Below are 10,143 nucleotides of genomic sequence, written 5' to 3' on the forward strand. Positions count from 1 at the left end.
CGCCCGGCCAAGAAAAACTTAAAAAAAGAAATAGAGATGGGATCTCACCATCTTGCCCAGGCTGGTCTCGAACTCCTGGCCTCAAGCAGTCCTCTGACCTCAGCCTCCCAAAGTCCTAGGATTACAGGTGTGAACCACCATGCCCAGCCGCCCCCCACAAAAAAAAACTCCTATACTTTAAAAAATGCCTAAATGAGGCCAGACGCGGTGGCTCACGCCTGTAATCCCAGCACTTTGGGAGGCAGAGGCAGGCGGATCACGAGGTCAGGAAATCGAGACCATCCTGGCTAACATGGTGAAACCCCATCTCTACTAAAAATACAAAAAATTAGCCAGGTGTGGTGGCGGGCGCCTGTAGTCCCAGCTACTCGGGAGGCTGAGGCAGGAGAATGTCATGAACCCGGGAAGCAGAGCTCGCAGTGAGCCGAGATAGTGCCACTGCACTCCAGTCTGGGCGACAGAGCGAGACTCCACCTCAAAAAAAAAAAAAAAAAAAAAACCGTAAATGTTTATACAACAGTGTGAGTGTACTAAGTACTACTGAACTGCACATTTAAGAATGGTTACAATGGTAAATTTTGTTATGTGTGTATTTTACCACAGGTTTTTTTTGTGTGGTTTTATTTTGTTTTGTTTTTTGAGACAGTGTCTTACGTCACCCAGGCTGGAGTGCAGTGGCCTGATCATAGCTCATTGCAGCCTCAACCTCCCAGGCTCAGTCAATCCTCCCACTTCAGCCTCTGGAGCAACTGGGACTGCAGGTGCGTGCCACTGTAATCAGTTAATTGTTTGTATTATTATTATTTTTTTAGAAATGGGGTCTTGCTATGTTGTCCACGCTGGTCTTGAACTGGCCTCAAGCCATCCTCCCACCTCACCCTTCCAAAGTGCTGGGATTACAGGTGTGAACCAACAGACCTGGCCCCACAATTTAAAAAAATACCTGAACACACAGAGTGACATTAAAACATACCTAAATACTTGGAGAGTGACCCCACGTAGTCACTTTGGAAAACTCGGTATTGTAAAGATATCAATTGTTGGTTATAGCATAACAATCAAATTCTCATTGTCGATTTTCCTGGCTTTGGAGCTTGACAAGCTGACTCCGTGTAAGAAGAACAATATGAGAACACTTACTTTATCCGACATCAAGAGGTACTATAGAGCTAAGTAATTGAAATAATGTCATAGGCCGGGCGCGGTGGCTCAAGCCTGTAATCCCAGCGCTTTGGGAGGCTGAGACGGGCGGATCATGAGGTCAGGAGATCGAGACCATCCTGGCTAACATGGTGAAACCCCGTCTCTACTAAAAAATACAAAAAACTAGCCAGGAAAGGCGGCGGGCGCCTGTAGTCCCAGCTGCTCGGGAGGCTGAGGCAGGAGAATGGCATCAACCCGGGAGACGGAGCTCGCAGTGAGCTGAGATCCGGCCACTGCACTCCAGCCTGGGTGACAGAGCGAGACTCCATCTCAAAAAAAAAAAAGAAATAATGTCGCGTTTTTTTAGAGAGAGTCTGTCACCCAGGCTGGTGTGCAGTGGTGGGAACACACCTCACTGCAGCCTCAAGCTCCTGACCTCAAGCAATCCTCCCACCTCAGCCTCCCAAGTAGCTGAGACCACAGGCATTCGCCACCATGCCCTGCTAATTTTTTAAAATTTTGTAGAGATGGGGTTTCTCCATGTTGCCCAGGCTGTTCTTGAACTCCTGGCCTCAAGTGATCCTCCTACCTTGGCTTCCCAAAGTGCTGGAATTACAGGTGTGAGCCACCGCACCTGGCTATAAGCAATGCCTTATAGGGTTAGGGCTAGACAGTAGATCCACAGAATCAACCTGGGCACTCAGAGACAGACCCACACACATGAGGAAGGGATGGCTGGACAATCGGTGTGCCTCTGGCTTACCCAGGAGCATTCATGACAGCTCCGTTCATCACAGCACAAAACTAGAAACAACCCAGTGTCCACAGGCAGGAAAAATGGATAAATGAACTGTGATGTGTTTCCACAAAAGAATATCGTGCACCAGTGATATGGTTCGGCTTTGTGACTCCCTCCAAATCTCCCATTGAATTGTAATTCCCAGGTGCTTAGGGAGAGACCTGGTGGGAAATGATTAGATTATGGGGGCGGTTTCGTCTATGCTGTTCCCGTGATAGTGAGTGAATTCTCCCAAGACCTGATGGTTTTAAAAATGGTAGTTTTTTATGTGCTAACATGCACTGTTTCTCACCTGCCACCATGTAAGATGTGCCTCCTTCCACTTCCACTTCCACCATGACTGTAAGTTTCCTGAGGTCTCCCCAGCCATGGGGAACTGTGAGTCAATTAAATCTCTCTCTCTCTCTTTTTTTATTTTCAATAAATTACCCCGTCTCGGGTATGTCTTTATAACAGTGTGAAAATAGACTAATACAACCAGCAAAGATTGATGAAGTGTAGTTAACCTGCAGCCATGTGGATGAATCTTAGGAATAATGTAAGAAAACCAAGTCACAGAAGATGACAAATGGTATGATTGTATTTTTAAAAGCTCAACCAGGCGCAGTGACTCATGCCTGTAATCCCAGCACTTTGAGAGGTCAAGGCAGGCAGATCACCTAAGGTCAGTGTCAGGCCTCTGAGCCCAAGCCAAGCCATCACATCCCCTGCGAGTTGCACTTATACGCCCAGATGCCCTGAAGTAACTGAAGAATCACAAAAGAAGTGCAAATGCCCTGCCTTAGCCGATGACATTCCACCACAAAAGAAGTGAAAATGGCTGGTCCTTGCCTTAAGCGATGATATTATCTTGTGAAATTCCTTTTCCTGGCTCATCCCGGCTCAAAAGCTCCCCACTGAGCACCTTGTGACCCCCCACTCCTGCCCGCCAGAGAACAACCCCCCTTTGACTGTAATTTTCCTTTACCTACCCAAATCCTATAAAACGGCCCCACTCTTATCTCCCTCCGCTGACTCTCTTTTTGGACTCAGCCCGCCTGCACCCAGGTGAAATAAACAGCCATGTTGCTCACACAAAGCCTGTTTTGTGGTCTCTTCACACGGATGCGCATGACAGTCAAGAGTTCGAGACTAGCCTGATCAACATGGAGAAACCCCATCTCTACTAAAAATACAAAATTAGCCTGGCATGATGGCGCATGCCTGTAATCCCAGCTACTCAGGAGGCCGAGGCAGGAGAATCAGTTGAACGCAGGAGGCAGAAGTTTCAGTGAGCCAAGATCACACCATTGTACTCCAGCCTGGGCAACAAGAGTGAAACTCTGTCTTAAATAAATAAATAAATAAATAAATGCTCAAAAGCAAGGAAAACTAAAAATCATATTGTTTAGAGATGCATACCAATATGATAATAACTATTTAAAAAGTAAGGGACTGGCTTTGGGAGGCCGAGGCGGGCAGATCACGAGGTCAGAAGATGGAGACCATCCTGGCTAACACGGTGAAACCCCGTCTCTACTACAAATACAAAAAAATTAGCTGGGCATGGTGGCAAGCGCCTGTAGTCCCAGCTACTCGGGAGGCTGAGGCAGGAGAATGGCGTGAACCTGGGTGGTGGAGCTTGCAGTGAGCTGAGATCGCGCCACTGCACTCCAGCCTGGGCGACAAAGTGAGACTCCGTCNAGGTGAACTAAACAGCCATGTTGCTCACACAAAGCCTGTTTTGTGGTCTCTTCACACGGATGCGCATGACAGTCAAGAGTTCGAGACTAGCCTGATCAACATGGAGAAACCCCATCTCTACTAAAATACAAAATTAGCCTGGCATGATGGCGCATGCCTGTAATCCCAGCTACTCAGGAGGCCGAGGCAGGAGAATCAGTTGAACGCAGGAGGCAGAAGTTTCAGTGAGCCAAGATCACACCATTGTACTCCAGCCTGGGCAACAAGAGTGAAACTCTGTCTTAAATAAATAAATAAATAAATAAATGCTCAAAAGCAAGGAAAACTAAAATCATATTGTTTAGAGATGCATACCAATATGATAATAACTATTTAAAAGTAAGGGACTGGCTTTGGGAGGCCGAGGCGGGCAGATCACGAGGTCAGAAGATGGAGACCATCCTGGCTAACACGGTGAAACCCCGTCTCTACTACAAATACAAAAAAATTAGCTGGGCATGGTGGCAAGCGCCTGTAGTCCCAGCTACTCGGGAGGCTGAGGCAGGAGAATGGCGTGAACCTGGGTGGTGGAGCTTGCAGTGAGCTGAGATCGCGCCACTGCACTCCAGCCTGGGCGACAAAGTGAGACTCCGTCTCAAAAAAAAAAAAAAAAAAAAAAAGGAAGGGACTGGGCCAGGCATGGGGGCTCACGCCTGTAATCTCAGCACTTTGGGAGGCTGAGGCAGGAGGATCACTTGAGCCCAGGAGTTTAAGATGAGCCTGGGCAATATGGCAAAACCCCATCTCTACAAAAAAAAAAAAAAAGTAGCCAGGTGTGGTGGTGCACGCCTGTAATCCCAGCACTTTGGGAGGCTGAGGCAGGAGAATCGTTTGAGCCCAGGAGTTCAAGAGCAGCCTCGGCAACATGGCAAAACCCCGCTTCTACAAAAAATTTTAAAAATTAGCCATGTGTGGTGGTGTGTGCCTGTAATCTCATCACTTGGGGAAGCTGAAGCAGGAGAATCACTTGAGCCCAGGAGTTGAAGACCAGCCTGGGCAATATAGGGAGACCTCATCTCTACCAAAAATTTAAAGATTGGCCAAGAGTGATGGTACAAACCTGTAGTCCCAGCTACTCAGGAGGCTGAGGCAGGAGGATTGCTTGAGTCCAGGAATTGGAGGCTGCAATGACTATGATGGCAGTCTGGAGAGAGAGTGAAACCCTGTCTCTAATAAACAAATAAATAAAAATAAAAATGTAAGGGAATGATAACCATCAAACAAAGGGCAATGGAGACTTCTGAAAGCGAGACAAAAGTGGAATGGGGAGGGGCCCAAGGCAGTCACAGGGTACTCCCTGGTGATGTGCTGGGTCTCAAACTGAATTGGTGGATGGAGTTAGGGGGTCGTTTTATTGTTATACACCCCATATCTTATAACATTTTATTGTTATACATTATAACCTACATCTATGGGTATATATCAATTCTCATACAATAAAACTGGAAAATGGCCATGCATGGTGACTCATGCCTGTAATCCTATCACTTTGGGAGGCCGAGGCGGGCGAATCACTTGAGATCAGGAGTTTGGGACCAAGCTGGCCAACATGGTGAAACCCTGTCTCTACTAAAAAAAATACAAAAATTAGCCAGGCATGGTGATGCATGCCTGTAATCCCAGCTACTTGGGAAGCTGAAGTCAGAGAATTGCCAGAACCTGGGCAGTAGAGGTTGCAGTGAGCCAAGATTGCGCCATTGCACTCCAGTCTGGGCAACAGAGCAAGACTCCATCTCAAAAAAAAAAAAAAAAAAAGAAAAGAAAAGAAACTGGAAAAGTAAAAGAGAAGTTCCCAGACCTCAGCCATGGGGAATGCCAGCTTTTACGGACCAGGGAGTGGGGCAGGAGTTGTGCACGAAACGAGATGGAGCTGCCTGAGGTGGGAAAAGAGAAAACTGTGACATCACAGTGGCCAAGGGAGCCTTCCAGGAGGAAGAAGCATCTCCCAGGGTCAGGGCTTCTAAGAGCAGCTGGGGAAGACAAGGACTGGAATTTGGATTTGGCCACCTGGGGGTATTTTCTGAACTTGGAGGAGCATTCTTGGGGAGTTGGATTTGGGGGATGCCCCTATGATGCTTGCAACGGCTGAGGACTCCAAACCTGCAGAGTCTGTCCAGAAACAGGTCAGACCTGGGCAGTGGGATGGGAAAGGGGGTCTCTCTGTCTAGAGACTTGGGCTCCAATGTAGTTGGATATGCTACACTGTGGCTGGCCACAGACCAACACAAGAGATGGACCACAAGAGGCCTGGGGTAGGTAGCCTTTCTTCCCTGTATAGCCAAGAATGGAAGGATGAGAGGGGTTCCTTCTGCCTCCTCCTTGGTACGGGTACGAGCACCTCCACCTCCATCCCCACTCTGTCCTTTCTCCCAGGAGCAGCTGGCCAGAGAGTAACACGACTCCAGCCGGACATGGTCATGACTATTCCAGCCTGCAAGGTCATGACTCTGGCCCAGCTAGGACTCCTAGGGGAAAGGAAGTGCCTGGTCTTCCGCCCTTTCCCTGCAAGTCTGAACCCTGTGTGGACAGAAGGAGGAGGACCCCATAAGGTAGGGGTATTGGGGTACTCGGGTGCCTGGGAAGATCCAGGCCTGGCCTGTAGGTGACAAGGTCTTTTCCAAAACCGGGGAAACCCTCTCTGGTTCCCGAAGGTCCTCCCTTCCCTATTCCCTGAACAGCTGGGTGCCAAGAAGCCCCTGTCTTGAGGACAGAGAGACTGCAGTCTAGCCTCCCCAGGCCTAGGCAGTCTCCAACATCACAGCCACAGCTCAGGAACTGGCCTGGCTTCCTCCCAGGCCCAGAAGGCCCCAGCTGGCCACCTCCCTTTGTTTGTCTTGGGAGGCACAACTGCTAGGCAAACAGGGAAGGGGAATCCCTATTCGGCCTCTCTGTCTGTTCAGCCAGCTGTTACCCAGGCCTGGGCCTCTGGTGCCCACTGAGGCCTGGCTCCTTCCTGGCCCTTTGTGTGGAAGGGACACAGGGCACGAGTGGGTACAGAGAACACCCAGGGCTTTCCGAAAAAATTGCCCAGGCCCCCCACAGATGAGATAGGAGCTATGTGGTTCGGTAAACCTCAGTTCCAGCTACAGGCAAATGGGATTAACTGGGCACTTACTGTGTTGGGGCCCTGGCTTAGTGCCTTGCGTGTCAGAGCCCTCCAGATACTGTCTGGCCATCCTACGGGGTCCTATCAGGATCTCGAGTTTCCAAAAGAGAAAACAGGCTTGGGGTCATAAGGGAAGGAAGTTAGCAGAGGTGGTAATCTCACGCAGATCTCTCTGACCCCCGAATCATGATCTTCTTTTTTTTTTTCCTGAGACAGGGTCTCGCTCTGTTGCCCAGGTTGGAGTGCAGTGGCACAATTATAGCTCACTGCAGCCTCAAATTCTGGGACTCTCATGCGATCCTACCGCCTCAGCCTCCCGAGTAGCCAGGGCTATAGTGATGTGCCACCGTGCCTAGCTAATTTTTAACTTTTTGTAGAGATAGGGTCTTGCTATGCTGCCCAGACTAGTCTCAAACTCCTGGCTTCAAGTGATCCTTCTACCTCAGTCTCCCAGAGAGCTGGGATTATAGGCATAAGCCACTGTGCCTGGTCCCCAACTGTGCTCTTAATCATAGCTCATTTCTCTTAGTGGAGCCACAGGGGAAGGTGGTAAGGGGCTTGAGCAGGAACTCTACCTCTCACCTCTCTTTTCTGTCTCCCAGAGACCACATCGCTGTTCCAGACCCTCCCCATGGATGAGGTCCTGCCCCTGATGCCTTGGGAGACCCTGTTGGCACAGGGCAGTCCCCAGGGCTCGCCTGCCCTCCCAGCTGGGCAGCAGAAGCAGCAGCCACAGGGTGACAGGGCCCAGGGCCTGGCCTCTGAGTCCTGGAAGCTCCTGGAAGTGCCCAGCATTCACATAACACCATGCAGTGATGGGGAGTCCCCTGCCTGCACCCCAACCCTCCAACGCCGGCAGCAGCTGAGGACGCCAGACCCGCAGAGCCTGTCCCAGGACAGGTCAGACCTGGGCAGTGGGACGGGAAAGAGGGTCTCTCCGTCTAGGGAGGGTTCTCTCTGTCAAGGGTGGGTTCCTTGTGGCTGTGGGTCAGAGCGCAACCTTAGCCCCACAGAGGGCTGACTCAAAGCCGCGAAACAGATGCACAAACAAAAGGTAAAAACTGAGGGTGTGCATTGGGACAACCAGCTATGAGTGAGCTCAGCTGAGCTCTGCCTAGTAAGAATGGAGGGGAGGCTGGGCGCAGTGGTTCATGCCTATAATCCCAGCACTTTGGGAGGCCGAAGCTGGTGGATCACCTGAGGTTAGCAGTTCAAGATCAGCCTGGCCAACATGGTGAAACCCTATCTTGACTAAAAATACAAAATTAGCCAGCAATGGTGGTGGGCACCTGTAATTCCAGTTATTCAGGAGGCTCGGGCAGGCGGTTCGCTTGAACCTGGCAGGCAGAGGTTGCAGTGAGCCGAGATCGCGCCACTACTCTATCCTGGGCGACAGAGCAAGACTCTGTCTCAAAAAAAAAAAAAAAAAAAAAAAAAAAAAAACTAGTGGATGGGTGGAGGTGAACCCCACCCAGTGTTTTTCAAACTGTGGGTCAAGACCCATTTAAGGGACATAAAACTAATATAGTGAATTGCAGTCAGCCCTGTTTTTCCTTTTTGAGACAGCATCTCTCTCTGTCACCCAGGCTGAAGTGCAGTGGCACGATCTTGGCTCACTGCAACTTCCATCGCTCCCCCCTCCACCCCGTAGCTGGGACCACAGATGTGCACCACCACACCCGTCTATTTTTTTGTATTTTTAGTAGTGACGAGGTCTGACCATGTTGCCCAGGTTCGTCTTGAACTCCTGAGCTCAGGTGAGGCACCCTCCTCAGCCTCCCAAAGTGCTGAGATTGTGAGGCGCAGCGCCCGACCGCAATCAGCACTTCTTTATCCAAATCAACATAAAATAGAATTGCAAATAACACCATGCATCAGGCCTAGTGAGGGTAAGTGTGGTTTCTTACAACTTCCGTGGCATTATGTGTATTTCTGAGTGCGTGCTGGAAGCCCATGTGAAAGGTATTTCCTGCTATAGATCACAGGCAAAAAAAAAAAGGAGAGAAGAAGAAGAAGAAGAAAACAAAGAACAAAAAAAGTTTAAACACAACTTCTGCAAAGAAACACTACCTGTGGTACAAGGAGACAGAAAATGGGAGGTTCAGGGTCACAGGGGGAAGAGGAAAGAACTTACTGACCCTGAACAGAAGAAGTAGCCACTGTGGTTTCTTCCAACAAGGGACACTCGATAAGAGTTAAAGTTTATGAAGCAGAGCTTTGTGCATGGATGTGGAGAAATCGCAGAAACACTGATGATGGGGGAGAGCAAGTTGCAAATGAAACAGAGGAAGCCTAATCATGTATCTTTTAAAAAGGACACTGGATAATGGGCGATACTGTTGGTGGATGCCTCCTGATGTAGAAAAAGGACAGAAAAGTGCACAGGGGCCAGGCGTGCTGGCTCATGCCTGTAATCCCAGCACTTTGGGAGGCCAAGGCAGACAGATCACCTGAAGTCAGGAGTTCGAGACCAGCCTGGCCAACATGGTGAAACCCCGTCTCTACTAAAAACATAAAAATTAGCCAGGCGTGGTAGCGCGTGTCTGTAATGCCAGCTATTCAGGAAGCTGGGGCAAGAGAATCGCTTGAACCCAGAAGGTGGAGGCTGCAGTGAGCCGAGATTGAGCCACTGAATTACCCCAGCCTGAGTGACTGAGCAAGACCTTGTCTCAAAAAAAAAAAAAAAAAAAAAAGCACAGGAAGGAAACACACCAACTGCAGGGCAGGCAGCAGGCTCCTTGGCGGACACGGGAAGGGAAAGGAGGGATGGGGAGCCAGGCCTTTGGTTGTAACTGTAATCCTTTATTTCTTTTAAAACAAGGACCTGAAGCAAAATGGCAAAATGTCCACATCTATTCTATATAGGTACAGGGGACACAGAGGACCATTATATTTTTTTCCTTTTTTTTTTTTTTTTTTTAGATGGAGTCTTGCTTATTGTCCAGGCTGGAGTGCAGTGGCCTGATCTTGGCTCACTGCAACCTCCACCTCCCGAGTTCAGGCAATTCTCCTGCCTCAGCCTCCCGGGTAGCTGGGATTATAGGCGCAAGCCACTACACTTGGCTAATTTTTTTGTATTTTTAGTAGAGTTGGGGTTTCACCATGTTGGCCAGGCTGATCTCGAACTCCTGATCTCAGGTGATCCACCCGCCTTGGCCTCCCAAAGTGCTGGGATTACAGGCATGAGCCACTGCGCCCGACCTGAAATAAATATTCTTTAATTAACAAAGTAAAAGCATTACAGAAGAAACAGACCAAAGAGAAATCTAAAGAGATCAGTTGGACAGAGGAAGGTGGTGGGAGGAGGGGCTCTTTGACATTGGCGGGTGGGAGGCAGCAAATGTCAGATGGGGGATGGGGGGTTTGGGGGGTG

General features: G+C 49.4%; 1 protein-coding gene across 5 annotated transcripts in view; it reads left to right on the forward strand.

The window, feature by feature from the left end:
- Positions 1 to 6,083: 6,083 nt before the first annotated feature.
- Positions 6,084 to 10,143, forward strand: part of GRAMD1A (GRAM domain containing 1A) — a 33,099-nt gene continuing 29,039 nt past the window's right edge. For 2 of the 5 annotated variants that reach the window (XM_017847885.1, XM_017847884.1), the window contains exons 1-2: positions 6,090 to 6,213; positions 7,373 to 7,670. In XM_017847885.1, the coding sequence (XP_017703374.1) occupies positions 7,402 to 7,670 (269 nt within the window). In that variant the 5' untranslated portion in view covers positions 6,090 to 6,213; positions 7,373 to 7,401. Of the gene's footprint in view, positions 6,214 to 7,372; positions 7,671 to 10,143 lie in introns of all 5 variants that reach the window. The other 3 variants (XM_017847887.1, XM_017847883.1, XM_017847886.1) reach the window with 3 other exon arrangements.

Source organism: Rhinopithecus bieti, unplaced genomic scaffold, assembly GCF_001698545.2.
Source record: "Rhinopithecus bieti isolate Rb0 unplaced genomic scaffold, ASM169854v2 scaffold_30337, whole genome shotgun sequence".
In the NCBI taxonomy this organism is placed as follows: domain Eukaryota; kingdom Metazoa; phylum Chordata; class Mammalia; order Primates; family Cercopithecidae; genus Rhinopithecus; species Rhinopithecus bieti.